We start from the raw sequence: 16,351 nt of genomic DNA, 5'->3' as shown, positions 1-16,351 counted from the left end.
TGGGATATCTGACTACTGTACAGGTTCATAGGAAATGACTGAAAACACAGTACTGAGGTCAACTATCTAACAATGTTTCACTTCATCATCGTTTTACAACTAGTAGCTGATTTTTTTGTAAGTGCTGAAGATGTGTGGCAAGATAAGGACTCAAAACTTTATTTTTGAAGGTGAATCAGTAACAGAGACTTGACTGTAACATTATTCCCATGGCAATCCTTTGATCCAATCAAAATGCAGACTGGTAATTAATTATACATCGTCAGAATTTGGCAACCTTATGGAAGTTTTACTATATATATATTTTACTAGATGGTTTTAAGATGAACTGGTGAAAAAAAATCTAATATTGTTAAATTGTAAACAGGAAATCCACAAGTCTAATATAATAAACTGGTTTAAGCAAAGAGTTAATCCAAATAAATACATAATGCAATGAAAATTGGAGTGTCTGACAGTAAAATATAAAGAAATAATATAGCTAAAATTACTATATGAAATAGCAGTGTCCCCTCTTACATAAATTAAACTTTTCTGAAGTTTGAGTTTACTAATGCACCTTAAAATAGTTTTAGGATTTCATGCAAAATCCAATACCAGCACTACAGACTGCACAACGTCATAAGAACAAATGGGGTTTATCTGGGAGCCATTTATCTATATATATAAAAAAACACAGCCACGTTTGATGAAATGTAAAAGAAATTTAATAAAATTGATCCCTCCGGCTCTGACTTTGTACGCAAACATTTTGTGTAATCAAACACATTCTGTGCCACAATCTTCATCATCATCAGGACCACCTAGAAAAGCCCTGGAGGACCACTGGTAGTCAGCGGGCTATAAACAGAGCAAATGTGCAAAAAATACCCCAAGCCAACCAATATTATTTATTGTTTTTTATAGTGCTACCATATTTAGCAGTGCTGTACAATGGGCTAGCAGGACATAACAAGCATACACTTAAAACAAGGTTTTAAATACTAAAATAAGGGGATACTTAGGGGACTCAAGTCCGTCTTTCCTGTAGGGCAAAAATGACAGCCGGCATCATCAAGGATCTATACACCGTCTCCTATTTCCACCACTGTGTTTAGTGCCCTGCCTGTGCGTTAGGGTGTGATTGAGGTAGAGAATTTGCAGGGAAAGGTGGATGAAACTGAGAATAGGTCCCCCCTCCTGTGTCAAGTGGTTTGTTCCATTGGCACTTCCTGTCTGCAGCATGGCCAGAAAGTCTTCTCTGCGATGGGCTGTCTGTTTTGAAGGCCTCAGAAAGGCAGCCTGCTTTATGTGACCATTTAAAGCGTTTACGTGCAGATGAGAAGGGCTTCACCGCTTCATACATTCCTGCTTTCATATTGTTAGTGTTGGTCATCTCTGCTGTGACCATCCCGGACAGAACAGAAATGCTCAACGGTTTTCATTTCAAGTAACTAAGCTGTCGGGAAGTTTTTTGTGGGTCTGAGAAAGAATGGGGGCCCTTTAATGTGTATAAAAACAAAATACACCACGTATGATTGCAGAGCCGGACTGCGAAGCCCTGGCACTTTAATGATGTGCATGCAGCCGCGAGTGACGTTATAATCATGCAGTGCATGGCTGCATCCAACCTGCGGCCTCACAGTATAGATCAAGGGTGTCCAACCTGTGGCCCTGCAGCTATCACAGGACTACATCTCCCATAATGCTTTTTCAGCTAAGGAGCTGGCAGAGGAGTATGGGAGATGTAGTCCTGCAGCAGCTGGAGGGCCGCAGGTTGGACACCCTTGGTATAGATTATTATTGGCCAGCAGCCCACGGGGCATTCGGCTAGGACAGATGGAAACTGTTTACAGCACAGTCTGTTTAGAAGATGTTCTATTTTGAAATGTAAAACCTGTAATGTCGTGTTATAGGTTGTGATATCCGCTTCATAGACCCATGACAAAAAATAGCAACAAATAAAACAGTGCATACCTACTACGAGAAACACGGAATTCTCTGAAAGCAGCTTTATCGTTGCTAACTGTACTGCAGCTAATCTTGGATCCAATCATCACGGGAAATACAAAATAAATATTTGTTTGCATTGTTTACTCGTCTGCTGTATATGTGTATTTAAAAAAGACATGGCCTGGCACAGATCTGGCAATAAATGTAAAGTAGTGGGGAGGAAGAGCTAGGCTACATAATGACAGATGGCACTGAGTGGTCCTAAACCTCGTCCAAAAGAGCAGAATCCCTGTTTTTATTTATATTAATGGACACCTAAATTGTGCCGTGAATCATCCGTGTTTTGGGCAAAAAGGAGCCTCTACCCAGTAGCACAGTACATATGGATTTTGTTATGATCAAAGAATTTTCCCCAAAAAGTAAAATTAAACATATTTGCAAAGTATCCACCCAAGCCACCAAGCCACTTGTTAATAAAGTATTTACACAATTTGTTTACAGTGGAATATATGTATGAGATATGGGGCTAAGGAGTGATTTTTGAGAACTTACCATAATGTGTGTGTGTGTGTGTACATATATATGTGTATGTATTTATATATATTTATATAAATCACACTGTAAACATAGATAGCAAAGAGGCACCAAACAACCGTTTCCATATGACAAACACAAAGAGATGATGCTACGTTATATACTGCTTGGAAGATGCCAGGATTTTCAGTATATGGCAGCCGTAAGGGTTGCTATCTTGCCATCTTCACCATGGTAGATTTGAACAGCAGAGATTGTTGTTATAATAGTCTGTTGGGAGACACGGCATTCTGTCCATACCTCTTCAGTTTGTGGTCATGTAATAAGCCAAATGTCCAACTATAATGTGAAAACCTCTCTTTCACATAAAAAACTGTGAAACTAGATTACCCACTCCTAAAACGATCACACAAATGTGGAAAACCGCAGAAGGCCACTTCAACTCTTGGCTGCGATAAAGGGCAATCATATGAATCAGGGACGGATACACAAAAACAAAGGCAAGTCCGCAAGCTGCTCCTGAAAACCTAAGGCGAGAAAAAAATTCACAATAAATCTTCATATATTTCACACATACTATATATTTCTCAGGAATATTTTTTATGATCTACACGAGTATCATTAAAGGGACACAGCCATGAAAATGTATTTCAAGTTCTACTCCACTGAGACAGAACATTAACTGAGCTATCTAGAATTTAACTAAAACCTTAGCAGGTCTGTCCTTTTATTCGTTCATCTGAAGGCTGAATAAGATAAAAACACCACAAACCTGTAGGAGGAGTCCATCGTGACATCTATTGTGACATTTACAGAGACACTCCAGCCATTATATGCACCCCAATGCATCATTATAGCTAAGAGGTCTCTTATATAGATGCTATCGCCCTTGCAAATGCATGGGGTTTCTACAGAATTGCCCCATACGTGTTTGCCCCTTTGGGCACATGATATACTCACTGCCAGTACTGGCTCAGTGAAACCTCACCGTGGGGGTCTAATGCCTACAAGCAGCCAATAAATGGTTCAAAAATTGGACCATGGAAGGGATTGGAAGCTGCAGCTTCTCCCTAAGTACATTTTCTCCTTAAGCTATTCACAGAAAATTATTTTTTTTTAAAAAGCCAAATTTGACATGATTAATTCACGGAAGGGCTCGGACATTCAGCAGGACTGAGAATGATGCTTCTAATGCTGTATTTAGTTATCAAAGTGTTTAATTCTGCATGAGTAGGTAGAACAGTACTTTTAAGCACTTAGATGTTGTGTGCCGTATGTAAAAGCATTTTTATTTTTCCCTTGCATAAATTATCCAATTATTATCAAGTCACATTTCCTGTCTGTAAGAAATCAAGACTCAGCCCCCCATTTTTACCATATTTGTTAAATTATTCCCTTTTTCCATATTTGATGTACCCATACAAATTATACATTTTTCCAGGACAATAAAAGTCTTCAAGAGTTTATTAGTACAAATACATATAAAAAATAGAAAATAACTTTTGAACAAAAAAACCCAATTTATGTTCAGCAGCATTCCCCGATTATAGTAATACTTCTTATGCACAGAGATTTTATGCGTCAATCCCTTACATAGAACCCAATATTGTATTTTTTAAATGATTTAGTTGGGTATATTTGGTGCATGCGACTGCAGCAACGACTTGCCAGCCTGAATGCAAATCCATGCAACCCCCCACCTGCAAGAACAAATTAAACACACAAACATATTAAATATTTACCTAATTATTCCTCCAATGTTAGGGTAGAATCTGGCCATGACCACTCCAGCACCGACCACCGTAATATTTAGAGCCAGAACATGGACTATGCTGATAGGGGGAAAAAAAACTAAAATAAACTCAGGCTCTCAGAAAAGTGGCTCTGCTTACATACAAAATAAACTATGATATAGATATATTTGCAGGTTTTCACCAAAGTTTGGGGTTGAGCACCCCCTCCTGTCACACAGGTTCCTGGGGGCGCTCATTTCTTGCTTTTTTGTGTATGTTGGCCATTTCAGCAGCACCCCGGAATCTGAATGTGTATGCTTTTTAACGTGCGTGCCCTTTTCTATATATTTTTTTGTGCAGTAATTAACTGTACTGAAAAGGGGGCTCATGATCACCAAACCTTCTCATCCTCATAACAATAGGAACATCTCAATGTCCACAATACCTCGGATATGTTTTCCCAAAGACATGTCCAAGAAACTGGACTCTCACGAGATAACCTAACAACGGGTACACAGTCATCATTTGGAAAAGTAAAAATATTCTTGCGATAAATGCCAGGATATCACTGCTTGGGAAGTTATCCAGGAAATTCTAGAAGAAATATGACGTGAAACAGGTTACATACACGTTCAACAAAACGACGTCCCTCAGTTTAAGGCTGCAGTATACCTGATGCTGGCGTACGTTTAAGAGCAGGGACTTTGATCTATGTATTGTGCTACCTGAATTATTCACTAATGAATGGATTGTAAGATATATATATATATATATAGTGTGTATCTTCTACCTCAGTGATGTCGGATTTGCCGGTAGAATATGGGAGGTTTAAGTTATTTACAAAAGACCGTCTGCCCTGTATTGCTACCCTGTACTAACATGGGACAATGCCGTTCAGATGCAGCTGATATAATAAAATGGGTACTGGGTGACATTATACACTCAACATGTTATTCAACACGGAAATTTGTTGGTAGATAAGAGCCATTTATTCTATTGCATGTGGCTAATGTAGGAAAGTAAACACATAAATATGTTTGTTCCTCTACCTGCTGAATGCATTCTTTTGTCAATGGTGGAGAAGGAAAAGAAGCAAATACCATAATTCCGACATAGATATATGTAAAGCCGACCAGTAAGTAAGCAATGGAGAGATCTCTCACCTAAAAGACCAAAGGGATAGACAACCTTACTAAGATTCTTCTGTGAACGAAGATAGCATTCATAAAGTTACAAACAGCAATATATATATACACAGTCCAAAAAAAACTAAATGTTTGCTGTATAGGTGTGTTTTATATATGTGCAATGTTTAAAGTAGCCCTGCCAAGACTATTTAAAATACTGCGAAGAAGACATCTGTATAGTTACATAGTGGAGTTTAATCTACACAAAATAGCCATCGCAGAGCTGACCCAGATGAATGCAATAACAACATTTAAATAACATTTAATATTAATTAAGTACAACATTTCACATATGCACAATGATACAGTGTAGGGGAAGATTATCTTCAGCCATTGCAACCCGATGTTACGTCTTCACGATCACACCTTTGCTTCTACTAATTCTATAATACTAATAGAATTAGGTTTTGTTAAAAAAATACTTACATTATTGTCAGGGTTTCTGTTGTTCTTAAGTAGAGTAATGACACAATTGTGAATGAAGAATGCAAGTGTCAAGATGCCAGTAAGCTGAGGGAATGATGTCCTAAATTCTAAAAAAGGGACAAAAGGGGAAAATAATGTATTATCTGTCAGTCCTCCACAGCTAATAATGTCTGTTAACATATATAATACACATAACCGCATTTTAGAGATCATTTGCAAGTTTCACATTTCCACGTAGACAAGGGACTCAGTATAACGAGGCACTATATATATATATATATATATATATATATATTGATGTCTCACAAAGCCATGCAGATTTATTATCTGTTATTGTTTTAGTATTGCATTTGCCCCTTTTCTGGTTACCTTACCCGGCACAAAAAAATCTTGTATTCCAGTCCACTGAAACTGTAAGTGGAATCCAAGACGAGCAGCTTTTAACGTAACGAGTGATATCAAATACAGAACGGACACAGTGCCTGCAATAAAAACAGGAATTACTTAACAGCACAGCGGATACACTGATTTTGGAAAGATATTCCAATATGCAGTTATATTGACTACATGATTATGAAGTACTGTAGACAAGACTAAATGTAGAAGAACATTAACACCATCCAGGAGCAGGTGGGGCCGAAGATGGCTAGAGCCGACGGTAACTAGAGCTAGAAATGTCCTTGTTTTCCCATGAAAACATCTAGGTGGTCCCAAACCTTTTGAACGCTAGTGTATAGATCACATACAGAAAAGCTGAATTATCCGTGAAAACGATACAGAGCTTGGTTTTTATAGCAGACTCGGGACTTCCAAGAGTATTATGATCTATTTTGTGGTCCGTAACCAATGGTCTGTACTGAGATATTTACCCAAAACATTAAACTTGGCAAAGAAGGATGGAGACCGGAAGTTGAGAAGGGGAAGCAAAATGACGATCAGATAAAATGGAACAGTATCGGTTTTATTCCACCAGGTCTGGAACTGCTCAAAACCCGTGCCATTAGCCAAAAATATTTCCACAGATTCATTTGATGGTCTGGTGTCCCCAGGATCTGGACATATAACTGAAACGATAAGAAATATCACAAATGCTTATTGAATTACTTATAGGACACAAACAATGATGAACCCATGTTTTAAAATACCCATTACATAACATAGAGGCTTCTCAATCTGATCTTTACTGCCCCTAATTGGGTTTACAAAACCCTCCCCCTTCAACAAAATCCATAGATAAGAGATTGCCCATAAACATACTCATTGAAGTATAGCAGAAAGCTGAATTGTCGGACTGCCAATTCTTGGGATTACAAAATCTTACAATTACAAAAATTATGGTGGGTAAAGGTGATGGAAAATCCTTCTACCTAAAATTAAGGGGGTAGTAGAAGCATTACTAAACACTCATCTACAGACAAGCCAGAAGGCTTGTTTTTCCCTCAGAAATCTCATGGTGCTGCCACAAACACAAGGGAATAGACGACGATGATGACAACACGTACTGAAAATGGCAAGAATCATGTATTTTCAAATAGAGTTTCGTAAATAAGGATTACATCTCTGTGCAATAGAAACACAGACTTTGACCTCAGATAACAACCATTCAGTCCACCCAGTCTGTAAGCTCATAATATAGCGAGGGAGTATTCAAAACCCTACGTGGTTTATACTGAACACGGCTTCAGATCATTCCGATACGTACAGAAAAGGAACTACCCCCGTTATACATCTACCTATAATTTAACAGACCAGAATCACATCTCATGCCACACACTGTTCTTTATCAATCATGATATCTCATATTAAGCTATTCTTCTAATGGTCTGGTTTCTGGGCCCTTAGTTGAAGCAGCCAAATAAGTGGCAGGAAAGCACCCTCATAGAAATCAATAGGAGCACTTTCGGTACATGAAGTGTCCCTTTTATAAAAGAACAGATGTATAGATCAAAATAAGATTTCTCCAGAGGTACAGAATTAAGGATCTGAGCTACGTGGTTTTTCGCAAATAAAGACAATTTGTCCTTGTCATCTATACATTTACTTGTACTTCTGCTAGCAAAATCCTTGGATATGTTGTAATATAATGCACGCTTTATATAGAGGATAAACCATGTAAAAACGTGTGCCTTGTGTATTATAATATAATATATAAAACATATTAATACCTCGTCACCATTTGTTGTGACAAATACCCATATATATTACTCCACGTTTAGGTTATATGTCACAGGTTCCTAACATTTGTTGCCCTTCACAAAGTAAGTATCTCTTACCTTTTTCGCTACCGTTGGTGCTTAAAACGGCTTCAGTAACGTTGACATCATTTACATAATCTGTAATAATGTAACAATTTAGATATTTCAAATTAGTATCGGCGTAGATTTTGAATTTATACATTAGGTTTCTGTTTGTGTTTCCCCGCTATGTTGCATACTTACTATAAATAAATTTCCCCGTGTTAAAGAGGAAATTAGACATCAGTACCCAGTAGACAATCATTGCTCCAACAAGGGATACCAAGGAGAATAAGAGACTGGACCACTGGCCAAAAGAGCCAAAGTAGTATTGGCAAACATCCGGGAATTCCCAATTAGATGTATCTGTGAGGGCTGAAACAGGATATGTGCATATTATATGCATATATTCACATTAATGTACAAAAATATGAAAAACTTTGATATTTAATCTATTAAGTGCATTTAAGCCCTTAAGTGCATAAAAAATGGAGATTCCAACTCATCTTCACTGTATATCACCCAAAACCTGGCAGGTTTGTCCTTGATGCGGGCAGCAAGGCTATAATATATCTGACTGATTTAACACAATTTTTACACAAAGCCGACAAGCTCTTCTTGCAGGAAACTCAATGTGATATAATGGATCTTAAACCTTCCTGCAAACTCTGACTTTAGTGAATAAACCAAGTCAGAATGAGTTTTCTGTAGGAGATATTTACTACATTTCAGGTTGTCAGGGTAAACTCAAATTAAACTTAATGGAACTCGTTGGCATCAACTTGAGTCTCATCTTAAGTATTTACCAACAGCTGTGTTTAATCTGTGTTACCCTGGGTCCCTACGAGTCTTTTGAAACACTTAACACCTTGAAAACCATGGGAACTCCATCTCCTCCCAATGCTATAGCAGTTATGTATGTAAATAGTGCTAAAGCTCCCCATTAATTAAAGGTCAAGAAACCACGACAAAATAATATTCATTATATGTTTTTAAGTCATAGTGCATTGTGGCCCTTGAATAATTGTTGGATGGTAAAAGATCTTGGCTGGCTAGAGATGATAGTTAAAAGATGCTCACGTATTGCTCCTCTTGATTTCACAACCCTGTAGCAGCAGTAAAGAGTTAAAAGTCCCATCAGGAACAGCAAACAAACCCCAGTGGTGAATCCAGCCTAGAGCAATGTGAAAGTACGTGAGTTGTAAAGCATTTATAGGATTCGTTAACTTCACTTTGTCAAATTATTTTAGTAACTGAATAATATAAAAGGTTATGCCAAAGCTTTCGAAATGACTTCTAGTTGCAGAAATCTACAGATGTCCCTCTTCTCCCTGAACATTTCTATGCGAAACACTCTGCAGTATCTTTCGCTTGTATGTTTAAACTACAGCAGGACTGCCCTAAAACACCTGAATCTGATACTGTTCATTAATTCTAATTGTAACCTCATATGGAGAATATTTACGCTTGAGGATGGAAACAAAAGTATTTTATGTAACTTATACATCCACATCTGGGCACTTTAGATGCTGCATAAAACATTCTTACATTAAGTGCCGTGACTTTCTATGTGCAATATGTTTAATGATATTTATAGCCCCCTATAGCCCATAGAAAGACATGTCAAGTGTTCTGTTACCTGCTTTATTCCCCAGGGAATGCTGAGTATTGATGTCCCCATCATTGTATTCCAGATCATAAATCTGAAAAAGGAAAGAGATATCTGGGGTTTATGTAAATAAAAATAAATAAGTAAATAAAAACAGCTAGTGACAAAACTTACATTGTAACAATACTGGAGTTTTTTTCTGACCCCTCTGTACCATCAATTTTCAAAGCTGTTCCTAATGGGCTGTAAACATAGATTTCTTCGGGAGGGGGGATGACGTGGTCTGGAGCCACCTATAAAAAAAAGCATGAATAATAGCAGTAATAGGTTAGTGTTATTTAAAAATGTTTAATTTAATTTTGTTCCAATACATTTCTATTATCTGCAGCAATTGTGGCGGCTATCTTGTTAGTCATGTATTATTCTATTATTCCGTGGCCCTTTAGTGCTCATGCAGCTGTTCTTTCTTACCTCTCTCCTCGCTTTAGTGTTACGGACATAGTGTTTGCGCATGGCTGGACCTAGAGGTGTATGCACCACCACCACCCTAACTAGAGAGTATAAAGATCTGTTGTGCAGTTATTTGAAGCTCTCCTGCAACATGCTTGAAAGCGTGTTAGTGTCCAGCCATTTGGTACTCAATTGAACGCTGTTCCCCTTGAATTATTAAGAGTTTTCTATGAATCATCAGCGACGGCGTAGGGCCATTCCATTATGATGGCGCTATACAAAACAATAAATAATAATTTTACATTTTATATACATATTTATTTTATATTATACACAAAGGTAGTATGATGTTAGGTCATGGAAGATAGTTTTAGGAGTGGTTTGGAAAGGCTGGTTCAGGATATGGTATGAGGGTTTGTTTAAAATAGTTCAGAAAATTGGCTTAGATGTCATAAGAATATTATGCATCTTTTCACGTGTTCCATGAAAGACCATCAGAGGTCCCTATCTGTAAATTAGTCAATTTAATCTAACGAACCCAAATATAATCACAACACCTATAATCAGTTACTAACAGAAAAGCTGTTGTGGTCTCACTTTTATTAATCTGTTTTACACAAAAAGCCAAAATTTACGGATTTCAACAATATCTATTTCTCTAGAAAAAACTTACTTTCAATAGTACTTTTGCTTTATCATTTCAAACTACAATTTTAAGCGATTGGTCATTTCTTGATGCTTACCAAAGATCTCTCAGATGGGTTGCTAAGTTTACTGTAGTAGTGGATTCTTTTGTTCATCGCCGACGCCTGCATTGTAACTCTTGGAGGGTCCTGATTTACGCTGGTAATATACGATGGTTCAATGTGAAAAGGCCTGCAACAAAAAGGAAATCAATGGAGACTGAACATTTTCAGTAGGTTAAATATCAAAGAAACATGTCAGCCTTCCTTTGCCCTCCATAATGCGTCTCTTAAAAACACTCCAAAGTCTGTCCTCTGTGGTGGAGTTCTTATAGAAACAGGTGGTGTAGACAGAGCTGCTGAACCAAGTCATGGGGAGGAAAAAAAGCTCTTGAGTATGTATTCTGGTGAACAAGGGGGCCGTTGCAAAAGACCCTAAAACATACTAGTAGATACTCATGTATTTGGGTCATAATAGCACATGCTAAGGTCATTCAGTGTAGATAAGCTGGATAAGACTTGTAATTTTCTAAGGGAGACGATCAAGGAGATGTCTCTGAGGGATGCTGTGGCCTCTATCGGAGGTAGGGTTTTTCTCCTGGCCTGGGTTCCTGAACATTGCCGAGTTGCTGAGGCAGGAGATTGCGGAGAAACCGCGCTCAGTATATGCAGATAATGCAGCTGCGATGGTCTGTCATCGGACAGATTGTCCACCCACACCAGACCTGTGACATCTCTGGCAGCAGAATAGCAGACAGCCTAATGCTTATCAAAAAGTGTAAGTTTGGCTTAGGGGACATGCTCTGCTCTTACATTGCCCTAATACACAGAGACAATTACAGCCTGCTGTTGGTTAATGACTGGAAAATCGCCCCATTTCCAGCTGTTCTGGGGTCAGATGAGGTCGCCCTCTTTCAACTCTTCTTTTCATTTGTTGCACTAGGGGGAACCCAGAAACAGGATGGATCGCCATGCCAGGAGGAAGAAACACGACAGAGATAAAGACTTTTGGGTTAAAAGCAGCTCAGTTCCACTGATTCAGCTCCTTGGTAAGCAATACAGCCATGAAAAATTAGATAGAACTCATCAAACTCAGGGTGCTTTGATATAGTAACGGGCTATATGGCCGTATAGCGTGATGGAATCCCCAATATTTATTCATAAGTTGTGTTTTGTGAACGTTATTCGCTGGATATGCGTTGAGTTCTTGCTTTGTTTTGTACACTCTGGATTTACCTGTTTGTGAGGGAACACTAACTGGGGTAGTTAAACCGGACTTGTGGTCCGTTGGGCTTATCTATGCGCTCAGTAGAGATAACCACAAAGAAAATGATTCTAGGGTTCTCCAATGTCACAGAAGAGATGGTTTGGACTAACTGTTAGGGACTGTCGCAGACTAATCCCCATCTTGCTAAGAGACTATTCCATCACTGACAGTGTTGAGGAGGAGTATTAATACCCAGCCTCACTCTCCCGGTCCCTCAGCCCTTGGACTTTTGTCGTTCTACCCCTCCCCAATCCTCAGGTGTTATTCCTGCCGCAAGGCCACTTTATCTGTGCCACTGGAACCGTTAAATGTTTTTTTTACTGTATGTTATGATTGCGGTTGCTTTGTATTTTTTGCACAAAGTAGCAACCAATGAAATGAAGAATTGAAATCTACGTATGTATTTTTTAAATGTAAGGAGTACGAAGAAGCAGTAAAATGTCCATAATTCATTTGCATTTAAGTAAAAGAAAAAACAGCTTCTTCGCCTTTTATTGAGGTAAATTATTATCTACCTCCTTGATCTTGCATCTGCTGCATTGAAATGGTTCCTTGCACAGTCTTCATACAGCGAAGGGTACAGAAGAGGGCTGTCATCAGCATCCATAGCTTCGGCTTTTGATTTCATTCAGTGGTCAAAGCATAAAAGAAAAACGTCCCACCTGCAGAGGGAGCGATATGTCAAGCACATTATGTAAGTTAATTTGGAAATACTATCTGAGTAAAAGAAAGGCTACTGATGGTATACACACGTTGTGAATTCATTGCAATTCTGTCATTCAAAAGGTAATGGTTCCACAGAGGCTGTAATAACGACAAAGCTAATAACATATCGTACCTCAATGAAATTACACTGGACGTCTACAGCATCCTGACTTGAGCATGGAATGGTCAAACAGAGTAACACCCCTCTCACAAGGGGCTTTTCTATTATTCGGCGTTGTAAATCCAGCACTTGAGAGCCGCAAAACAGGCCAGGAATTCTGTGTATTCCTGAAAGAAAAAAGAAAGATGTTTAACGAAGATGCATGTGCTCAAGCGGACTTATCCAGAGACAAGTCCACCAAGTTCCACCTCCCTGTTGATCCTGACTCAGGAAAGTGAATTCCCTCCTGACTCAAAATCTGATTTCTCACCGGATCAACAAGCTACCACTGATCGTGTCCTTATAAAAGTCACATCCCTGCCTAAACCTTTCTTAAAAAAACATCCAGCCCTAAAAGCATCCATGATATCAACCACCTTACGTAATAAATGAGATGTACGTATTGTTCTTACTTTAAAGAACCCCTTTTCCTTCTCCGAGCCTGAATTGGTTTCTTCTTGTTCCTCATACAGTACTATTAAAACCATTTAGGCCCAGAAGTTTTTCATACCATAATGACAAGAGTTTTTTGTCATCTTTACCATGTTTGTTAAACTATTCTTCCCCTCTTTGATAATGCAATTTCCCTTTTCTTCTACACTGCAGGTACCATTGTTGAACAATAACCAAAATAATGTCCAGCAACATCCACTGACTACAGTAATACTTTTCTGTAATATAGAGGGTCACATCAATCCTTCACATAAAGGGATCCCTTTGGGAAAGGTCCCATATCTTACAGACACCAGTGATGTCACATTAACATCGGGGGGTTCAATATAAAGTATTTGTTTTATTTTCTTACTTTTTACAAAAATATTTTTTTTCATTTTTTATTTTAGCTCTGTTTTTCCTTCTACAACCTCGGAATCTCTCCTGCACTTATACAGATCAGCAAGCTCCATAGCCTTACATTGCTGATCTCAATGTGTGTGATCAGCCAGCAGGGTTTTCAGACCTTCTCGCTCTCAAGTGACCTCCAGATGGGTGCCAAATTTGACACTTATTGGAAGAAATCTCCGATCACGCCATCAGGTTTTCATATTGCAGAGATGCGCTTGCGCAGAGCACCTGGCTTCTAACATGAGAGTCCAGGTTGTCATTAGACAGACTGACCTCCTGTACAGCAGTGGGGAGACATCCCTTTCACTGCAAAAAAACAATAAGTCAGGGCAAGTGTAAGGGGTGGATGCACCTGTATGTTTATAGAGACGTGAAAGTTTATGAGGTCATCAGAGCGCGGCTGGTATTGTCACCGTATGTAGTCGTAGTATGATAATCATACTACCTTTAAGAAACCTTTTTCAAGCTCCGTAATGTGCTTTTTAAGAACAAGTGCCCAGATGTGTGCTGCATATTTAAGGTAGCAATGATCTGGCTATTTACCGTATTGGTTTGGATATAGGCCACACCCGCATATAGGCCGCACCCTAAAAGTTAGGTGCTTTTTTAATGAAAAAGGTTTCTGCCCCCCCTCCCGAGATATACTGCCACTCTGTCCCGAAGATGTATCCCCCCCCGAGATATGCTGCCACTCAGTCCCCAAGATGCCCCCCCCACACCAGACTTACCGGTGCAGACTCCACGGGGTCTTGCGGGGGACATCTACACATAACGCTTCAACTTCCGGTGCCGGCACTTCCGCCGTGGGAAGTACCGGCAAGGAAGATTGTTCACGCAGACGTTCACCGACAGCGGCGATGCGAGAAGAAACAACCTCCGCTGCCGGCACGTCTGCAAGATGTGCTTTAAAAATCTCCCGGCAAGGGAGATTGTTAAAGCACATCGAGCAGACGTGCCGGCAGCGGAGGTCGTTCACGCTCATTGCCGCTGCCGGTGAACGTCTGTGCGATGCGATTGGACAATCTCCCGTGCCGGCACTCCTCCGGGGAAAGTGATGGCAGGGGAGGCTGTCTGAGCACATCCGAGAGTAGGATACAGGTCCCCTGCACCGCTGCGGGGGATCTGTATCCTAGCCCCGCTGCCTGCCCGGCACCCAGGACTGCATGTCCTGGGCGTCGGGCGCTAGACCCCGAATATAGGCCGCACCCCCACTTTAAAGACTTAAAGTGGGGGGGGGGTGCGGCCTATATTCGAGCCAATACGGTAATTACCGTGCCATCGGGTCTAGGAAATAACTTTATCCAGCAGTTTTCACTCTTTGTGCTGTACCAGCCATTCACGTTTGCTGTAAACTTTTTGTGGCATTTATTTTTTAAACCTTTAGGCATCAGTTATTCATCGGTATACACTCCTGAAACACAAATACATCTGTCTTTCTTGGTCTTCACTTATCAATGTGCCAATTTCAAATTTGAGTAGGCCAACAGCTCCCTTCGTAAACTTTAATGTATTAGAGAAAAAAAAAAACATGGTTGGCTTGCATTACTGTCAATCATCCATTTTTGATTTTCACTTGCAGCTTTTATTAGCGCAAGTGATGCTGCTGATCCCTTTGATTTATATACTTTAAATCCCATTCTCTTTGTCTTTTTCTGACTGATCTAATAAACTACATATTTTTTTTAGTGTTAGTTTGACGATATTTCACTCATCTTCTGCGTGTCTTCCTGAGGGCATTTTATTTACCCCAGTGAATTGGCTTCATGGATAACATTAATCTACTGAAGTTGACCTTCCTAAAATTCAGTATTTTGTGAAACCTCTCATCCAGCTTCAGTTTATGAATTAATCTCCAGTGCCTCCATGTTATGGTCGCTATTCCCCAAATCCTCCCTTACATGAATAATGAAAAACCTCTGTGTTGGTTAGCGGATGCGGACAGGTCCGTTCTCGCTGGCGGCTCCACTAACCGCAGCATGCTATAGCACTAGAGCAGCTTTTGTGCTTTTATCTTTTGTCAGTTATTTCCTGGTTTCTCCTTTAGCGTACACGAAAAATTATTTTATTTCCGTGAAGTCTTTAATTAAAAAAAAATAAATTATATATATATCATTTTGAGTTAAGGAAAAAAAAGAATTTTTTTTTTTTAAAATAATGATTATTTTTTACCTCATCAATCTCATTACTTAAACACCTGTGCAAATTATTACCACTAGTATCAGGATATATTGTTTAATCGAAAAGAAGGCCTTGAGCGGTCCCTAAACCAGGGCTCGACAAATCCCAGGCTCCAGAGAATTTCGTCCTGGCGCCTAGGTGTTTGTCAGCCTGTTACAGCCACAAAAAATTGCCACGCGGGGGCGCTGCTGCTGTCTGCCCAGGAGTCTGGGGAGACAGCACAGCCCCTCCGAGCCCGCCCCCGAGCCTGAGATCACTCCCACGGAGTGATCCTGTAGGCTGAAAACGCGGTTGCAGGAAAACCAGCAATCGTGTTTTCAGCTTCCACAGGCAGCTTCAGGAAAGGAGGTTGAGTGTTGATTGGGTCCCCACACAAGTGTGGTGACCTGACACAACACCCCCCTGCTGCC

The 16,351-nt window shown here is 39.6% G+C and overlaps 1 protein-coding gene across 1 annotated transcript; it reads right to left on the bottom strand.

Annotated features, from left to right (window-relative positions):
* Nucleotides 1-2,683: 2,683 nt before the first annotated feature.
* On the bottom strand, nucleotides 2,684-12,713 carry SLC38A9 (solute carrier family 38 member 9). Its single transcript, XM_053448048.1, has 14 exons — nucleotides 12,571-12,713; nucleotides 10,849-10,981; nucleotides 9,830-9,948; nucleotides 9,686-9,749; nucleotides 9,127-9,220; nucleotides 8,251-8,421; nucleotides 8,086-8,145; nucleotides 6,682-6,876; nucleotides 6,187-6,294; nucleotides 5,813-5,919; nucleotides 5,249-5,362; nucleotides 4,645-4,793; nucleotides 4,209-4,298; nucleotides 2,684-2,993 (listed from the first exon to the last, which is right to left on the bottom strand). Exons 1-14 carry the CDS (start codon nucleotides 12,681-12,683, stop codon nucleotides 2,828-2,830), a joined length of 1,683 nt encoding a protein of 560 aa, XP_053304023.1. The 5' UTR covers nucleotides 12,684-12,713; the 3' UTR covers nucleotides 2,684-2,827.
* Nucleotides 12,714-16,351: the final 3,638 nt, after the last annotated feature.

Source organism: Spea bombifrons, chromosome 1, assembly GCF_027358695.1.
Source record: "Spea bombifrons isolate aSpeBom1 chromosome 1, aSpeBom1.2.pri, whole genome shotgun sequence".
Taxonomy (NCBI): domain Eukaryota; kingdom Metazoa; phylum Chordata; class Amphibia; order Anura; family Pelobatidae; genus Spea; species Spea bombifrons.
The sequence above is the reverse complement of the archived record's forward strand: the minus strand, read 5'-3'. Positions and strand labels throughout refer to the sequence as shown.

What these genes read in the sequence shown, in the direction of transcription:
- SLC38A9 (XM_053448048.1), bottom strand. Translation starts at nt 12,683, where the DNA reads ATGAAATCAAAAGCCGAAGCTATGGATGCTGATGACAGCCCTCTTCTG. An exon ending in ACAAGATTTTTTTGTGCCGG is followed by an intron (nt 5,920 to 6,186) that starts GTAAGGTAACCA and finishes TCCCTTTTTTAG; the next exon opens with AATTTAGGACATCATTCCCT. An exon ending in ACAGAAACCCTGACAATAAT is followed by an intron (nt 5,363 to 5,812) that starts GTAAGTATTTTT and finishes TTGGTCTTTTAG; the next exon opens with GTGAGAGATCTCTCCATTGC.